General features: G+C 48.8%; 3 protein-coding genes across 14 annotated transcripts in view; 2 read left to right on the forward strand and 1 right to left on the reverse strand.

The window, feature by feature from the left end:
* The first annotated feature begins 304 nt into the window (after positions 1-304).
* On the forward strand, positions 305-3,286 carry cd302 (CD302 molecule). Its single transcript, XM_003961965.3, has 6 exons — positions 305-462; positions 1,097-1,222; positions 1,303-1,413; positions 1,659-1,838; positions 1,971-1,991; positions 2,072-3,286. Exons 1-6 carry the CDS (start codon positions 354-356, stop codon positions 2,272-2,274), a joined length of 750 nt encoding a protein of 249 aa, XP_003962014.2. The 5' UTR covers positions 305-353; the 3' UTR covers positions 2,275-3,286.
* Positions 3,287-3,433: 147 nt separating this feature from the next.
* LOC101078141 (WD repeat, SAM and U-box domain-containing protein 1-like) lies at positions 3,434-17,702 on the forward strand. Of its 9 annotated transcripts, XR_003889568.1 has the most exons (13): positions 3,434-6,100; positions 6,427-6,614; positions 7,205-7,291; positions 7,961-8,054; positions 8,248-8,281; positions 8,366-8,406; positions 8,702-8,808; positions 9,115-9,144; positions 10,643-10,819; positions 10,917-10,963; positions 12,122-12,256; positions 16,357-16,502; positions 17,078-17,214. XR_003889568.1 is itself a non-coding variant. In XM_011610339.2 (11 exons), the coding sequence occupies exons 1-11, from the start codon at positions 5,703-5,705 to the stop codon at positions 12,480-12,482; spliced, it is 1,443 nt and encodes a 480-aa protein (XP_011608641.2). In that variant the 5' UTR covers positions 3,434-5,702; the 3' UTR covers positions 12,483-12,834. The 9 variants fall into 9 exon arrangements, 2 of the variants coding, with proteins under 2 accessions (XP_011608641.2, XP_029697596.1); XR_003889562.1 differs by lacking the exons at positions 10,917-10,963; positions 17,078-17,214 and adding an exon at positions 17,574-17,702; XR_003889561.1 differs by lacking the exon at positions 10,917-10,963.
* tanc1b (tetratricopeptide repeat, ankyrin repeat and coiled-coil containing 1b) overlaps positions 12,725-17,764 on the reverse strand; it is a 57,216-nt gene continuing 52,176 nt past the window's right edge. For 3 of the 4 annotated variants that reach the window (XM_029841726.1, XM_011610335.2, XM_029841729.1), the window contains 7 exons: positions 17,607-17,730; positions 17,319-17,494; positions 17,056-17,188; positions 16,327-16,418; positions 15,954-16,100; positions 15,245-15,345; positions 12,725-15,162 (listed from right to left, as the gene is read on the reverse strand). In XM_029841726.1, coding sequence (XP_029697586.1) covers positions 13,671-15,162; positions 15,245-15,345; positions 15,954-16,100; positions 16,327-16,418; positions 17,056-17,188; positions 17,319-17,494; positions 17,607-17,730 — 2,265 coding nt within the window. In that variant the 3' untranslated portion in view covers positions 12,725-13,670. The remainder of the gene's footprint in view (positions 15,163-15,244; positions 15,346-15,953; positions 16,101-16,326; positions 16,419-17,055; positions 17,189-17,318; positions 17,495-17,606; positions 17,731-17,764) is intronic. The other variant, XM_029841719.1, reaches the window with a different exon arrangement.

Here is a 17,764-nt window from a genome sequence, read left to right on the forward strand (position 1 = left end):
TATAGTTTATGCTGTATATGTGTATGTTTTTGTACACATGAGTGTCCCAGTTTGCATCGGGCCTTTGGGGCTCAAAACTTTACGCCATATATAATAACATTAACATTAGCATTATGATGTAATGATGAGGTTTAAAAGTAAAACAAGGTTTGATTATTTTTGTGAGGATAATTGTTAAGATACGTAATTTAGCGTAGAAGCTAGTCAAACGACCCCACAAAGATAGCTAAATCATCTTGTGTGTACGTGTGCGTGCTCGCGCGTGCCTCGGAGTATGGGCGGGGCGTGGGTGACGTCACAGCGGACGCCCGGGTCTTGCGCCAGTCCGAAAACACCAAAGTTCGTGTGCGCGTATGCGTGTGCGCGAGTGTGTTGTGTTCGCCGTCATGGGGTCGCTGACTGAGAAGCTGCCCTTCGTGGTGTTGGTGTCGTTTATCCAGCTGCGGCTCACGTTGACGGGAGGTGAGAGCCGAACCGAGAGTTCGGGGAGTTAAGCCCAACTTTGGTCCTGCCGGCGGGCCGGGTTTGCGTTCGGCAGCACCGCCAGCAGTTCGACACTGTCGGCCAAGCGTTGCGTGTTGGCCCAGCGGACCTTTCTGAGCGTCCAAAGTGGCGTTTCGTGCGTGGCTACGGGACTTTTGAACCGTGGGGGGGGGGGCTGTTGCGAAAGTATTAAAACGCGACGGATCCAGTTTGACCAGCACATGCCGATGTTGAAGCTAATCACGTTTAAAACGTCACGTCCACATTGAAAGCTGCTAAACTGCATCAGATGTCTGAAAATATGTAAACCAGGTCGTTTGAATGGGTTAACTTCATGTAGCTAATGGTAAATCCATAACAGGGAAGTGATTTGTAGCCGTTTTAAAAGGAACCTGCTGTCCTGAAACCAGCGGTGTGGAGGACAGGCCTGTGTGGACGCATTCGACGTGAAATCGAAATAATTCTTGTAGTTCTTGTTTCGGAGGACAGCGTGGAAAAGATTGAACAAAGAGAAGTAATGATGAGGAAGCTGGGAAACAGTGGAAGCTGTTGCAACATTGTGTGTGACGATAGGATGGTTTCTCACCTCTGACCTGTCCTGGGACATCCTCAGACTGTCCTGCAGATGGACGAACATGGGTCCCATTCCAGGACAAATGTTACCACTTTGTCCACGGGGCAGAGGACCAGATCAAAAGCTACACCTATGCAAGAGCGAAAAGCCTCTGCCAAGGATTTGGTAAAACAGATATTTAGTTAGTTATCGGTATTTTCAGCTCCGTAGACGTTGTCATTTTTGTCATGCATCCTTTTTTCCAGAGCTTCTGTCCATCCAGAGTGTCCAGGAGAATGACTTTGCAATTAAATATAGCCCAGAGGTGTGGAAGGGCACTGTGAACGTGTGGCTGGGAATGTATTTTGATACAGACAGTGAGTACCATGTGACCGTATCGTATCCTGGAACCATATTTAACCTAAAAAAAAGAAAAGAAAACAGTAAATAATCAGTATTTCACACTGTGTCAAGTTAGAAACTAACTGGTGAGTTATCCCTTACTTCCTGCTACGTTTCTAACATTAAAAAGCTCGTTTAAGCCTGGAGCAAAATCGGGATCCGGTTCTTTCTCGTGTCATAAATGACCTGCAATCAGGTGGTTTACTCTGCTTTTTATCAGATGACACCATGAGATGGTCGGACAACAGTCCTGTGAAGTTCACCAACTGGGAGGACGACTCGTCTCCAGACATCGCGCTCATGGACACGTGTGGGGTTCTGCACAGCAACTCCGGGAAGTGGCAGAAGGTCAGCTGTCTGGATGAAGTGGAGAACGGAGTGGTGTGTGAGGCCAAGCAGGGTACGGCGAGTGTGTGTGTTGCTACACGCAGGTCATAATATCATTTTTAGGCAGCTTTGAGTTGAGCTAACTGCATTCAACCGTGTTTGGGTTGTATCGCCACTCTGACGGGGGAATCTTTATGTCTTTCAGAGGCAGAGAAAGCGAAGCGAAGTAAGTGAGCTTTAAAACTCGGCCTCTTGCACACAGAGTTGTCACTTTATGTCCCTGACATTGTTGCTTGTTCTGCTCAGCGCCCAGCCCGGCGCTGTCCATCCTGGTCATCCTCAGCGTGATCACTGTTGTTGGGGTCTCGGCTGGTATTTGGTTCCTGTACCAGAAGCAGAATCTCGGCTCCAACATCTTCACAGCCTTTGAGTACCACCCTCCGTTTCGGGTCCTGGAGCCGGACCAGTCCTGCCTGGTTGATGCCGAGGAGGCCGACAGCGTGCCGTAGGAGGACTCCGCAGCAGGAAGCACATCCTGGTGCTTCAGAGTCAACAAAGAGGTGACAATGTGATTGTTCCACAGCTGACACCAGCATAGTTCCACTGTACATCGACAATTTACTGCTCGTTTTGTGCCGATTGGTGGATTTTTAGCCTGGTCTGGTGTCAGTTTTGATATAAAGTTTGTGTTTGTTGTGAGCTGATACACATTCATCTGTCTTCATTCTGTAATCATTACATCACCCAAGTTGTGTGCTTTTACTCACATTTAGCTATGTTGTGATGAGCGAACTGACTTTATTCAAACGGTGTTCAAAGAAGCAGGAATTCTTTGTGAATGTGTGATTCCCACAGTCCCGTTGAGCACATAGTTCTGCGTGTGAAACCTGTTTCCTGGCTGATTTTTAATGTCACACCGTCCGTGAGGCAGCAGCACATCTGACGTGACACGGAATTGAGCCCTTCTGTATCAGTTTTCATGTGTCTTTGGATTGATCATCTTGGTGTGTGGCTCTCTGGTCTTGTGCCTGATGAGGCACTGGTCAAAATAATGTGATCGTTGGGAATGATACTGGTATGTGCTGGTGTAAAAGTGGTGGCAAAAACGTGCCTTTCTAATTATTGTAACTGCTCGGTCTGTGTCCGACCCATCAGTATATTGATGAAGCTAAGAAAGTGACAATGAAATCTTTTCCAGTCAGATCTTTTCCAGATCAGTGAATTCAAGAGTGCAACCATGGAAAGAGGTGTCTGTTGTTACCTGATGGAATAAGTGCCAGAAACGTCCTGGCCAAGTTCCTCTAAGCTTCACTCCCTTCCAACTAATGCAGAGTATAATTATTGTGTTTATGTGCAATATTTCCTTGCGAGCGTGCCATTATTCTTTCCATTTAGGTCATGAGAAATAATCACATAATAATCGTATTTGACTCCTAATAGTGATTGTGTATAAAATACTGATCAGTATTTTAATGAATTCTGTTTCGGTTTTGTTTTTCATAATAAAGTTTGGATACAAAAGGAATTCCAGATTTTGTAATTGACGATCTGATTCAGCAACTTTGGGTGATCTTTGAAGCGGTGGCACATTTGAGATGTGTCCTAAATTAGAAAATGGGAAAAAGTCTATTTTTCTTTGATCTATTAACTTTTATTTAACTTCCTCTGCCTTTATGGGCATTTTTGGAAAAGCTCACAACCATGTTTATATATATATAACCAAGGTGGGTTATAAAACTGCCTTTCTGTCCCCCCCAAATAAACATTTTTAACGGAAAAACAAATACAAACACGGAATCAATCCTCAAACTGGACACTTTTTAATGCCAACGGATAATTTTTTTTAAATTTTTATTTGTCACCACAACAGGTGAATACAGCAGTATGGTTTTCTTTACATGATATTTAAAATGTAAAATACACAGAAGATTTACTGTGTTTAATGTACGTGGGAGGTAAACGGGCTCTGCCCTTTGTGTCAACAGGACAACAGCTTCCAGTTTTACCACAAACCTTTTTCCCCGTGAGAAAAACGTACCTGCTTCAAACAGGCTCTTCTCCCTCAACATGGGGGAGGAAGATGCTACATGCAGCCAATAAAACTGGACACACTGCCATGAAAAAGGGACTCTTCTCTTTCCCGGTATTCCAGAGATGGAAGCGGTCAGAAAAGATCAAATTGTCCAATACTGGAAAGAAACCACAGCACAGTTACTTACCTCCTCCAGTGATGGAGGCTAAATAAGAAGTCAATATTTATCCACCTTTCTGCTTATTGACATTCCTAATCAGTTTCCCATGGGTTTCCCCCACCTTTAGGTTATTTATTTATCCCATGCAGCAAACCGTTCGGCTACAGGGTGAAACTCATCGTGAGAACTGCAGACTCAAATGAGACTCTCGCAACAAGTGGACTCAAAGACTCCAAATGCAACAATCCTGTCATTAAAATTCTAAAGGTCTCGTAACCCTGGTGACAAATAAGTAAAATGAAGATGAGCCTTTTGTGTGCATTTTTGAAGATGATTTGATGACATCATCGGTTGAAAGTGGCTGTTATTAGGTTATTTACCCTGTAACCTTGGTGTTCCAACCAAAATGGCTCTTTCCAGCTCAATCTAACAACTCTGCTTTACTACTTTTCCACACTTGAAAGCATTTCGGTTTACACAGTTTGAGATGGACGTCAGACTGAGGATGGAGAAGGAGCTCGGGCAGCTTCAGCAGGAAATGAATCCTTTCCAGAACTCAGTGCCGACATCCGAGCGACATCAACCAACTGGAAGAGCAGCTTGCTGAGGAAAAGCAGCAGCTGAGTGACGCCATAAAGAAGAGGCAGCAGTGAACCATCACTTACGCTGACGCAGTGAAGCAGCTGAGCGGGGCAGCGGTGGCTCTAAAGCAGAGCAGACAAGCTTGAAGCTGTGCAGACCAACCTCAGGAGAAACTGTAGGAGCAAGACACAATCTTCCACAGAGCGCTGCAGCAGATAGAGGACGGGTTCCAGAAGCAACTCTGTGGGGAACTGAAAGAATCCCAGCGAGAGCTGGAGGACAGGATGCAGGGACAGTTCGATGAGCAGAAGGCGAGCTTCAGAAAGCAGCTGCAGACGGTCTCTGAGCTGTGATGAGCCAGAGCTCTGCAGTCTGCTGAGAAATGGAGGACAAGGTCCAGCAGAAGATGGACAATGAGGAGGCTAGTGAGCAGAAATGGCTCAACAAAAGAGAAACACAGAAAATCAGAAAAAGCAGCTCTGGAGTATGTGGAAATAGAAGATCTGGAGATGGAAACCATAAACTCAGCCTCCACTCTATCTCTTCTCCTCACCCCTAATTATCTCTCAAAATTTAGATTAAAAATGTATTTTCTCTGTGTGTTAATACGTCAGATCCAGGTGCAGCAATTACCTGTAGACGGAGCTCTGAGCCAGGTACTACAACTCCCAGCATGCATTGCCTTTGGGCTCTAGCTCAGCTGATAGGTTTGAAAACGCTCAGGCTGTAAACAGAAAAGGAAGGTCAGAAGGCAGATGTTTTGAGCCTTCCACGGCCACTAGGAGGCGCTGTAAGAAAAGGGTTTATTGTTAGAATATGCTAGTAAGTAAAACCAACATTTAATTGATAAACGCGTCCAAGTTTTCATTTATTTCAGGCTGGCATGGGGATCACGCTGCCCCACGTGTCTCAGTGAAAGTCTGAAAACGATTAAAACATGATGAGGACACCAGCAACAACCTCTTACAACAGCTCCGAAGCGTCTCTGCGGTGCTGTGACAGCTGTCACGTGACTTACAGCTGTAGCTCAAATTAGTTTATTGCGCTGAAACCGGAAGTGTGTGAAGCAGTCGGCCAAGGTTCATGTTTTTAAGGAACAGATCATCTGTCAGGTCGCTCTTGTATATCTGAGCGTGGTTCTTGTTTTGGAACTCCGGTCCAACATGGTGTCGCTGCTTGCGACCCTCCACCGTCACGCAGACGAGGTGAGCTGCTGCGCCTTCTCTCCCTCTCTGCTGGCCACCTCCTCCGGGGACAAAACCATCCGCGTCTACGACACCGACGACTTCTCGGAGCTCCCCTACTCCCCGCTGTCCGGTCACGGGTACGGGGTGCACTGCTGCTGCTTCAGCGCATGTGGCGCCCACCTGCTCAGCTGCTCCACGGACGGATCCGTGGTGGTGTGGAGCTCCGGGACGGGTGAGGTGACCGCCACGCTGGAGCACCCAGGCCGCAGTCCGCTGCGAGTGTGCGCACTGGCCCCGGACTCCTCCCTCCTCCTGGCGGGAGCCTGCGACGGCACCGTGGCCCTGTGGGACTTCTGCTCAAGGACGTTACGCAGGTAGGGTCGGGGTCGGGCTTAGGGTGACCTTTAGTCCGGCAGAGTCATATATGCGTTTAGGAGCCGCAGTCAGGTGTTTAAAACTGTGACAGCATGTATTTATAGTGGATAATACTGTGTGCAATTAAGTGTTTAACGATCCAACAACTGTCTGCCACACTAAATTACATAATTAACGTTTTAAAATAAGTAATCTGTTATTACATCTGTTTATTCTGTTGAGTCCCCCACTGTGAGCTGACGTAAAGGTTTAAACGCCACTTTAATCTGGCTTGATTAATTCCCCACCTCCCTCACTCCTTGTGCTCCTGCTCGGTTGTTTCCAGCTGCAGCACGGCCAGCGAGGCCAGCGTGGTGGCCTGCTGCTTTTCTCCCTGCAGCCAGATGTTTGTGAGCGGCTGCACCCACGGAGACATCAAACTCTGGGACACGGACATGAAGCTTCTGCACGCTCAGAAGGATGCCCACGACCTCGGGGTCACCTGCCTCAGCTTTGCACGCACTTTTAATGTGGGTGAGTTCTCAGTTGACAGTGGATCTGGGCAGCTATTTTAGCTATTTTATTCTTTTACAGCCATCGTACTTCTGGGTAACAGCTCTCCTACTGTATTTGAGCATGACACTTAAATAATACATTCATAACAATTGGTTTACTAAGTTATGTTTTTGTTCACTTGTCAGCTATTTATATAAATATTCTCACGGTTCCCCTGTATTAGTGTACCTGTATCACTTAGAAAAGTACGTGTTTGAGTCCAACGCTCGTAAATACGTCAACAACTCAATCTAACTTGTGGATTTAGACTTTAGATGCATCTATTTTGTACCACACGAGCCACCGTAAGTTCAATTTAGAATCCATGCAGTATTTACTCTCGCCACTAGATGTCAGTAACACGGCGTATTTTATTTAATCGTTGATTATATCAGCATTCCAATGAGAATTCTATTGAAACAACTTAATGCATTTTATCTATTAGAGGCGGGAAGTCTCGAGGTCCATGTTTTTAGCAATTTTATTTAATCAATTTGTCTTTGTATGTATTGTATTTCTTGTCTCCAGATTGAAAAGTTCAGGAAGTGTCGTGTTTTTCCCTCCTGCAGACGGCTGCTGTGTGGAGTTTCGTCTGGCCTCCTGTGGTCAGGACAGCCGGGTGAAAGTCTGGAGCCTCCCCCAGCATGATGGATCCGGTAGGCTGGGGGGGAGGGGGAGTGGGGGGAAGAGAAAGAGGAGGAGAGAGAGAGAGTGCCACTGCATTAACCTTCAAATCTCTGCAGAGTGAAAGAATTTTATTAGTGTCAGGAATAAATCATCCATTAATAATGGATCATTTGATGACATTCAGCAGAGGCCAGTGTGTGTGTTTGTGTAGAATCGGGTTTTTTATGTTCCCTCACAGGGTGTGTAGCCAGACTACAGGCTGAATGTCTGTTGTAAACACACAGTGCTATGAGGTCCTCAGAAGCATTGCCATGGCAACTTGATTTTTTGTCTCCATCAAAACAATATGTGTCGTTTCCTTTACCTTGTTACTCCCCACGCTGGGGCTTCTCTGGTAGAACATTTCTGTGGCTTTTTCCATTTGGTTGATCTTTTTTTTAACGCTGTGATTAACATGTTCAATATGATGAAGTTTTATTTCTTTTTGTCAGAGTTTATTTGTTTCCTCTGACACAGACACAGCAGACTCACATCTCGTCGCGTGTGTGCACGGAAGACAAATGAACCTCCCACAGACCCATAAAACGCTGTTTTAGTGCGTTTTCTGTTCTTTTTTGTTTTAACCTTATAGCGCTTCATACTGAAAGAGTGTTTGTGGACTCGTCCCTGAACGTGTGTGTTTGTATTTTGACCTTCAGTTTGTGCCTTGAAGCTGCTTCACACCCTCACCAGCCAGTCAGCTCCAGTCTTGTCTTGCGCCTTCTCCTCTGATGGAGAGCTGGTCGTCTCAGGGTAACGCACGCACGCACGCACGCACGCACTGACACGTTGCTGACACGGATGCTGCTGTTCTCTCAGTCCGCCACTAGGGGGTGATACATCTCTGCATTATAATGACTTTAAATCTACACAAAAGTTCATGTTCACGTTTTTATTGAACGAAACTCCGGCTTTAAGGCTTTTATTCTTGTGAATTATTCACCAGGTCGGTGGATAAAAGCGTTGCCATATATGATGCAGTAAGTGAAGCGTAAACCTTTCTGCAAATGTGTTAAATAATAAACGTGCCCAGAGACGGTAAACACGCGTGTTCTGGTCTGCAGAGCCAGGGGACCCTGCTCTACACCTTGACACAGCACAACAGGTAAATGATGCTGCGTGATCACCACGGCAACCACCGAAAAAAATGGCTGCAGATGAAAACGTGGGGATTTTTCCCCTCCCTTTATTAGTGTTGCCCAGAAACACTGTGTGCAGTGATGCAATATGTCTCCTCTGAAGCGGCGCCGCAGGTAAGCAGCAGCGCGTTGCTTTGAAGTGCCTGACAGGATTTCAGACGGGCTGATCTGAGACCAGCCGTCTGACCGCTATCTCTCCCAGCTGGTTCGAGCCTGCTGTGCACACCCTTCACCTGCCCGCTCCTCTTCCTCCTCCCGCAGGTACGTGACCACGGTGGCTCTGTCTCCCATCATGCCCTGGGTGGCCACTGGCTCCATGGACAGAAGCGTGAAAGTGTGGAGAATCGGAGACGTGGCCAGCTCGCCCGGTAAGAAGCCCAGAAGGGTTTGTGCACGAGCAGTGAGAGACTGGGCGCTGGTGGTGGAACTGGGACTGTTGACTGGTGCCGCAGGGAAGCAGCTCCAGACAGCTGCTGTTGCATCACCTCAATAAAGAGAAACATCTGAAAGAGTAAAATGTTCTTCTGACATGAGGCAGGTTGTCAAAGCAAAGTCTGTGTCAGTAAAATTGGCCCTATGGTGATTCGCATACATTTATTTCCTTTTTTTTAAAGAAAAATCCATCATCTTTCTTTCCTATATTAAGAACATTCCCTTTATTGTTTTATCTGCAGAGGCTGAATTGAGACAGGCGGCGTGCCAAGGTAAATAAATTCATCCTCCAGCCTTGGAAATGATCCGTGGCTGTTGCTCTTTGAGGTCTCGTTTGAATGTAACTGCTCTAGATGTCGCTCCACATGTGTTTTTATCATCCCATGTCTGAGAGCTCTTTCTTCTTCCTCCGCTTGAGACATTGCTTTTTTGCTTTAGCGTGTGATGCGGGGCCTCTTTTCAGTTTTTGTCTGTGCTGGGTGCAGGCAAAAGAAGAAGAAAATCGCCTGTAAAGCCGGGAAAATCTCACCAAAAGCTTCAAACTGATAATGAGTCTGGCTCAAACTTTCCAAGCTCATTTGCTTCTGCTGAACTGTTAAAAATAGGTCAGGGAATGTTGGCTCTGCAGTTTCTACTGGTGGTAGATGAATCTGGGGGTGACAGCGGTGGTCTGGAGGCCGGGAGCTGTCGTGAAATCTGGTGAAGATGTTCTCATCCCATCTGGAGTCAAAGGAAAATGCTAAACACTTGGAAAGCAGCAGAGAATTCCCTGAGCCCTAATGCTAAATCATGTACAGCGGTTATTAGCAGGTGTAGCATGCTAAACCACAAAATCCCAACATCCCACCTGTCCTGTTGCTGCCGTCAGAAGGGTCCCTCCCTGAGCCTTGTCAGGGTTTCTTCCTGTTAAAAGGAGCTTTTTCCTCTCACTGCTGCTTGCTCAAAGGCCTTCTAGCGTCTGTTAGCTGTAAAGGCGTTTGTGTAGCAACTCAACAGTGACAGATGCTACTGGAAAGTTGCACCCGTGCACACCTCTGCCACCTGTTGCCCCCTTTCCAGACTCCGACTTCCGTCGGCGCTGAAGATGACATAGACGACCTCATATGTGCTTCTGTCCAACTAATTAAACGCTACCGTCTGAGCTTTCCCAGTGCAGAGGAAACTTCTCGAGCTTTTGGCAGAGTCGTGCATGACTCAGCCCGCTAGACTGAGAGACTCCACAGTCTATCAGCCTGCAGGGGGGAGGTGGCGTTACTGGCATTGCTGTCCTGCACACTGGTCACATGACATGAGGGGTGGGGGGGGGGCGCATTTCCTGTTAGTTTTGTCATCCTTGTTATAATGAGCCATGCCGTTAGCACCAAGCTAAACATATAAAGGACATTTCTGCATGCTTAATCGGGCATTTTGGCATCACTTTAATGGAGGAGAGAAGAAGCGGTGCTGGTGGTGGAGGAGTAGTGTTGTTGTCTGGGTCATTTTTCATGTCTAATGGTGGCTGATGGGAACCAGGAGGCCGCCGTGAGGTGTCATTAAAAGGGCTGGGCGGGTTTGTTTCAGCACAGCGTGATAAATGATGGCCGCACGCTCCCGGGGAGTCATGGGAAGCTTGATGAGCTGCGTGTCGGCACAGTTTCGCAACACTCCATCATTTTGGTTTTTTTAGGTCAAGTGTGTGTGCGGTAAGGATCACACATGCTGGACGAGTGTGTCCTCTCCTGTAGCAGATACGTTTGGTCACTTCCACATTTCCAGTCTATTGTTTTGCAGAAAGGAAGCTGCCGGGTTATTCCAGGAGGCTCTTCTCTGATTGGTCGGAGGAGGACGTGCAGGCCTGGCTCCGCCAGGAAGGGCTGCAGGATCTCGTGGGCACCTTCACAAACAACAACATCGACGGAGCGGAGCTCAGCCGGCTCAACAAGGACACGGCCGCAGAGCTGGGAATTGGTGAGGCCGGGAACACAGAACGCAGTCACGAACGTTAGCGCGCAGCTCACGCTCACTGGGACGCTGGGATTTAATGTTCCCTTTGTGGGGATTCCAGGGTCGATCCTGAAGCACAAACTGCCGACTTCAGCGGAAAAGCATGACGTAAGCTACTTTAAAAGGAAAAATCTTCAAATGAAGTAGTTTATGAAATAGAGGCCGCAGCATTGATGCTTATACAATCCCAAAGCAGAGTGAAGACACTACCAAGATTACCCCACAGTAACCCTCCCTTAGGCTCGTGCCCTGAAAAGTAACGGAAGTTCTAAAATACGCAAAGTCGATGCAGTAAAAGTACAACAAAGCACGACAGAGCAGCTCCTCAAGTGCTCCCTACATTTACTCTTGAAGTACTTGAAGCTGGAGCAAAATTGTTGCAATGGAAACAGACTAAATGTTTCATGCATTAACACGTTGTCTCCCGCACCCACGGGTACGTGATGGCCTGGATGACGTCATCAGGCATCGGCCCTGCGTGGATGCTGCACACCTCCTGGAGTCATGGACAGTGATCGGCTCCATCAGTTATGGACATCAGAACCTCCCAGTCTGGACAGCTGTCCTTCCCAGTAGCACACATGGAGGCCAGAAACGGACTCCCGAACTCAAACTCGTCTTTATGGATTATTCATGAATCTGAGTTGAAGGCGAGAGAAAAAAAAAATCCTCTCGACCTCGTTCTGTAGGTGCACCGCCCAGTCTCATTGAATTATCAATGTGAGGAGGACGGGTCGGGTCCGATGACCCCTGGACGCTCGCGGAGACACGAAAGCCCTCAGCAGCTCCGTGCGCTTTATTGGCCGAATCGGGACTCATAATGGCTTCAGCGTGCTCCACAGAGGGAGAACGTTACCTCATACTGGTTCCCCAGAGCACCAGAAGCCTTCGTGATCGCGGCAGCAGACGTCCGCCACAGTCCAGACGAGGATGCAGGATTTTCCTGTTCGTCCCTGAAGGCTTTTCTCCATCCCTCCATACTTCCTGTCCTGTTAGAAGAACAAGACAAATGCAAAGCGTTTACCCCGGAAGCTTCACCGATTCAGTGTCTTGATGTGGATTTCATTATGGAAACTGACCCGTGCTGGAACATTCCACAGGTAAACTGGGTCGCGACTGGGAATCCATGGAAGAGAGAGATTTGATGTCAATGATCGGTGTTGAAATCTCTCTCTGGGGTGACCTCTGACCCCCACAGATCCAGTTATGTTTCTGCTAAAGGATCATTTGTGTGCATTTACAAGCGGGGGTGTGTTTGTCTCTCAGAGTCGGTGGGACTTCGCTGCCGTCTCATGAGGAAAATCGAGGCCCTGAAGGCAGAGGAGAGCGGATCAGGGCCCCCTGATGAGTTCCTGTGCCCGATCACCAGAGAGATGATGAAGGACCCCGTCATCGCTGCAGGTGGGACCATGAAATGAGCTTGTGTTTGATGATCTGCCGCCGTCTTGGGTGTTTACGAGGCGTCCGCTCCGCAGATGGGTACTCCTATGAGCGAGACTCCATCGAGAGCTGGCTCAGGGGGAAGAACAGAAGCAGCCCCATGACCAACCTGCCCCTCCAGACCACGATTCTCACCCCCAACAGATCCCTGAAGATGGCAATGTCGCGATGGAAGTCGAGCCAGTAGACATCCGGATCCTCGAACATCACCGAGGTTTAAAGTCGTTAGTCAGCTGTGCCAATCATCAACGTAAACACTCCTTACCTCACCGCGGCGCTAACGCTAACACTCTGCTGCCGTCTCCATTTGAGGCCACGCCGGCTGCAGCTCGTCTAAACACTCGGAGTGTCACCGCCGACTCCAACCAAACATCTGCTTCAGGGGAAATGATTTCAAATATCCTCTTTTTACAAGAAAACAGCAGAGAGTTTTTGCTCCGTCAGTGGGGTCTTTATTTCTCTCTTCCATCGTGGCTATGGCAGTAATGTTCTATTACAGTCTGTGATCACGGCTAATAAAGCTCACAATACTGAAGAAACACGGCGACAACTTTTTTACGGACATGTTGAAACAGAGCCGAGGCCGCTTTAGCTCTTAGAAATCTGCAATTGTAGCGCGCTTAAACTCAACATTACTGAGAATCATAAAATGTCTTAGTAGCTGTGCAAAAATAACTATATAAAATATATTGCTTTTACAATTAACCAAGCCATTGGCGCTGTAAATAAATTAAACTGGACAGCAACAGGAAGCAGATACATAAAGGCGTTCATTTTGATGTTAATGGTGATTTATAGAATGTACAAACACATTTAACAAATGTTTTTTTTTAAACACCATTAGAACATTTTGCATAAAACTCAAATGACACAAGTATGAACCTGTCGACATATTTAACACGGACCTTCGCTGAACAGAAGGAAAAGGTTTTTAAAGAATATACACAACGTGAGGATCTACCACCTCCTGCCCCTCCCCTCCCCTCCCCTCCCCTCCCCCGCCTGCCGCAGCAGCAGAGACCGAACACACCTCAGAACTCCTCCATTTTCCTGGAACCCGGCGCGTTGTCGGAGCACTTGTGCGACCTAAGTGTGGTTAAAGTGCTTTCTGTCGCCGTTTGGTTGCTGAGGAGCGTGTCCAGATCCTCCCTTCAGTGCAATGTCCCCCATTGTGGACATGTCGCCGTGTAACAGAAACACAAGAGAGCAGGAAAATCTGAGCCAGCACAACACTGTCATGAGTCTGGATCTACACAAACACGCTGCTGGTACACTGACATGGATCGCTGTTACTCTTCTAGGCGTGGGATTTGAACCGCTGGACGCTCTTCCTCCCTCTAGTGTGGTTAATGAACTGTACGCCCGGTCAAACGAACTACACGTTGGACTCTATAAACGATCGCTTTGGTTTCATCGAAGTCACGTGAATGGCGGAATTATCTCGGGTTAAAGCGGGCTGCTTGGCTTTACCGTCCATGAACGCGTGCGTCATGGCCAGCGCCGGCTTGGACTCTTTGTAACAGCTGGCGGCCTGGCAGAATTTCTCCGTGAACTCCTTGGCGTGCATGCCGTTCTGAATGCTGCTCATGGCCATGGCGCCCTGAGCTGTGGGAGGTTTGTGTTGCTCCTGGTAAGTGCTCGCAGGTTTGGCGTAAGGCAGCTCGTATTCGCCGGGCAGCAGGTCAGAGGAGTGGTTGAGCCGGCCCCGGCCGCCCGGGTGCTGCTGCTGCTGCTGCTGCTGCTGCTGCTGATGAAAGCGTGCCTTCTTGTCAGTGATGCCCATGAACGGTCTGGGCTTGTACTCTGCGGCGGCGCCGGGCTGCTGGCCGTGCTTCGTCTTGTCGGACAGTTTGCTGCGGACGTCCGGTCCCAGCTTGCCGCTGTCCGACAGGCTGCTGCTGGAGGCCAGGCTGCTGGTGGAGCTGGACACGCGCATGCCGCCGCCGCCCTGCCATCCTGTTGCACCCCCACACGCGGCTTCCTTTCCCGGCTCGGCGTGCTTGTCCTGCGGCCCCGGGCCCGAGCAGATCGCGCCCTCCAGAGAAGGTGCGGACTGGGCGGACAGCCTGTCCTGCCCCAGAACCTTGGAGCTGCTGCAGTGGGAGATCTGGAGGCCATCATTCTCACAGCTCTTTGCTATTGGCATGCGGTTCCCGTACACGGGCTCGTCAGCAGGGGGGGACAGAAGGCTGATGTCGATGCCTGGTCCAGGTTTGAGCATACTGGACATGTGTCGGCTGGGTAAGGGGCTGGAGGGGGCGTACTGGGACTTGGATCCTGGCATGCGGCTCCCCACGGGACCTCCTCCAGCCTGCATCACGCTCATGTGTTGGTTAGTCTTCACTATCTGGGCCTGCCTGGTGGGCTGCAGGACCAGACCCTGCTGGGGAGGTGCCTCTCGGTGCTCACGGGGGTAGCGGTGAGGGGGAGGCCTGCTGGGGCCTGGGGGCGAGCTGGCGCTCTGATGACCTAAACTGTTGATGGGCTCAGAAGGCAAGACCCTGTTGTAGGAGTAACTGCTCTGTGAGCAGCAGGCCTCATTTGTCCTCTCATGCAGCGAGACGTCCTCCTCCTCCTCCTCTTCCTCCTCCTCCTCCTCCTCCAGGATGTCTCTCTGTGCTTCCAAACTCCTGGACAGGCTGTGCTCTAAAGGGTCCCTCTCACCGTCCTCCTGCTCCTGGTCAGAATCGTGGCCTCCCGACGCCTGGAAAGAAGCGGCGGCGGCCCCGGCGAAGCCTCCTTTACACTGCACGCGCTGCATCTGTTTGCACTCGTCCTCCACTCGGGCCAGCAAACGACGGATCTCTCGGTTATTGGGGCAGAGTTTGGCCGCTTCGTGCAGGTCAGCCATGGCTGCAGCAAACTGCCTGTAGAGGAAGAAACGAGACGTCAGCAGACCCGGATTCCAACAGGAAGAGCCACGGCAGCGGCCGGTGCTCAGGAGCTTACCTGCTGCTTCTTTTAGCTCGAGCGCGAGCGTAGTAGGCCTCGTAGGATTTGGGCTTCAGCTCCAGTGCTTTGGATGCAAACTCTTCAGCCATTCCAAAATCCTACAACAACAGTCACACTAGTCAAACACTTGTGTTGGGACACGCCAGGGGCGAGTGAAAATGTCTGTGGCCGTGATCTTTCCTCACATGAGCCCTCTCTTCTCATCTGTGAGACCCTTCTGACAAATGATGACCCAAGAATAATAAACTTGTGAGCTTTTAGTCTGCTTAGCTAAAAACAGAAAACAAGGCCACCGTGTTTCCTCAGTGCTGTCAAACTTTATTAATCCCAAGTAGCCGTTAAACCCATCTTTCTGAGAGTATTTAAAGATAAACACGACTGCTTGGCACAATTTAAGCGAGCGGAATGAGCGCCACATGCGCGATCCGAGGATTCTTTTTTTTTGCACGTGGGCATTTGTGGAAAATGAGCCCAGTGTCCCCAGACTGTAGCTGCCCTCCCCAGCTGCTCCCGTTTACCATTTCAATATTAACAAGCTTTTCATGCACATAAATGCTCCAGGAGGCTTTATAGCTATGCTCAATGTATATTCATTGTTTAATGAATGTGATGTGATTAAATGCAAATCAACAAAACCCTTTTAAACGGTCGCACATGAGAAACAAGCTGACAAATAAGGGAATCAACAGTCTCAACGCAGTCTTACGTTGGTTTTTCTGCGACAGCGGGACAGATTCAGGTACAGCGAGACCCTCAGATCCTTGAATGCCTTCAGGTCATCTCCGAAGCTTTCTCGAGGAAACTTCCTCAGGGCGTACTGATACCTCTGAGCTGCCTCTTTCATCTTCCCTTTCTGGAGGACACAATGAGGGCACACATGTAGTGAAAACACACAGGAAACAGGGGAGAGAAGCAGCTTGTCAGCCCAAACAATCCCTCTTCATCAATCACACGTGAACGCACGCACGTCAACACCCGATTTAGCCTTTCAGCCTCCAAACTTGCTCATCAATCATGCCTCATTGGTCAGCGGAGCTGAACACACACATGTACATGACATTAATGACACACACTGATACCTTGTAAAGCACGTTTCCTTCTTCCATCAGCTTCTGCAGAAGAATGATCAAAATATCGGGCTTGGAGGTAGCCATGGCCCAGGCAGCGTTTCCTGAGAGGAAGAAGAAAAACACGTGTGTGAATTTCCTGCTTCTGCTGCTACCAGCAGCTCTCTATACTCTGGAAATGGGTCAAGGTAAAGTTACCTAAAGATTGTACCTGATCGATCGTAAGGCGACGTTCTGTAGCCTTTGTGCAGTGAAAGCAGTGTTAAAAAAGTTAAGGCAGAGAGAATAAGAAGAGGTCATGCAAGAAAAGGCTTTTTTAGTGAGACTAAATGCTGATACACAGTTATGAGCTACTACCTTGGAAACAGCCTCGTACTTTCCAGCACTAAATGCATACAAACTGCTAAGTGTGCCGAAGAAGAAATTTAGAAGGTTCTTCCCATTACTGATTTTTTTTATCCCGAGACACGCTACAGTGCACTGCAGATAAGCTCTAAACCCAGATTGCTCCATGAATGTCATTTAGGTGATAAGTCACATTCTTAAATTAGCCAAGCAGCATGAGGGAGAGAAGGACAGGACACACAGAGACACGCAGACGCTGAAGTGAGTGAAAGGAAGTCAGGAAAACTGGCTTCTTATGCAAATTCTAGAAGTGTTGAAGCAGTGGTAGTTTGAAATACAGGCTGATAAAGAGAGAGGTGAGCAGCAGGTAATAATAATAAAGGAAAATAGATTCACCTAGCTTGGCTCCTTTCTTCAGCAGGGTGACCACCACTGAGGTGTTGCGGCAGCCGATGGCCCTGTCCAAAGGCCTCATCCCACTGTAGTCCACATGCTCGATCACTGCTCCCCTCTCCACCAAGTACTGGACCTGCAGCAGACACACACCAGCCTAAAGCTCTACGCTGCTGTGTCCAGTTCTGGCCTAACTCGCAGCCGTGTGTGTCCAATCATCAGGCGGGGATGCTCTGCATTAAGGCCTTGCTGTTGTGTTGACTCACGATCTCCGCGTCGCCATAGAAGGCGGCCAGGTCCAGCGGCGTCCGTCCGTTTTTGTCTGTGTGGTCGATGACCGCACCTTTCTCCACCAGAAACTGCACAACGTTCTTGTGTCCTTTCAAGCAGGCCCAGCTCAGGGGAGTCAGCCCCTCCTTGTCCATCGAAGTCAGAGAGGCGCCTTTGAGACACAATAAAGGACTGATTCACACGTGCGCCTGATGGTTAATGAGTATTGACCCGTTTTTAATGTATTCTAGGACTGGATTGATGGGGGTTGTTCTGGAGCTCACCTTTGGAGAGCAGAAACTCCACAGTACTGAGGTGACCCTCACAGGCGGCCACCATCAGCAGGGTCCTGCCCTGCTTGTCGCTCACATTAATATCAGCTCCCTGCTGCAGCAGCTGCTCTGCAATCTGAAAACCAGGCCGAAAACATTCGCTTGTGAAG

This window comes from Takifugu rubripes, chromosome 1 (assembly GCF_901000725.2).
Source record: "Takifugu rubripes chromosome 1, fTakRub1.2, whole genome shotgun sequence".
In the NCBI taxonomy this organism is placed as follows: domain Eukaryota; kingdom Metazoa; phylum Chordata; class Actinopteri; order Tetraodontiformes; family Tetraodontidae; genus Takifugu; species Takifugu rubripes.

Excerpts from the sequence above, each read along its gene's own strand:
- LOC101078141 (XM_011610339.2), top strand. The coding sequence starts at position 5,703 with ATGGTGTCGCTGCTTGCGACCCTCCACCGTCACGCAGACGAGGTGAGC. Across the intron at positions 6,615-7,204 it reads TGCACGCACTTTTAATGTGG|ACGGCTGCTGTGTGGAGTTT; the intron begins GTGAGTTCTCAG and ends TCCCTCCTGCAG. Across the intron at positions 8,809-9,114 it reads AGACGTGGCCAGCTCGCCCG|AGGCTGAATTGAGACAGGCG; the intron begins GTAAGAAGCCCA and ends TTTTATCTGCAG.
- cd302 (XM_003961965.3), top strand. The coding sequence starts at position 354 with ATGCGTGTGCGCGAGTGTGTTGTGTTCGCCGTCATGGGGTCGCTGACT. Across the intron at positions 1,223-1,302 it reads AAGCCTCTGCCAAGGATTTG|AGCTTCTGTCCATCCAGAGT; the intron begins GTAAAACAGATA and ends CCTTTTTTCCAG. Across the intron at positions 1,839-1,970 it reads GGTGTGTGAGGCCAAGCAGG|AGGCAGAGAAAGCGAAGCGA; the intron begins GTACGGCGAGTG and ends TATGTCTTTCAG.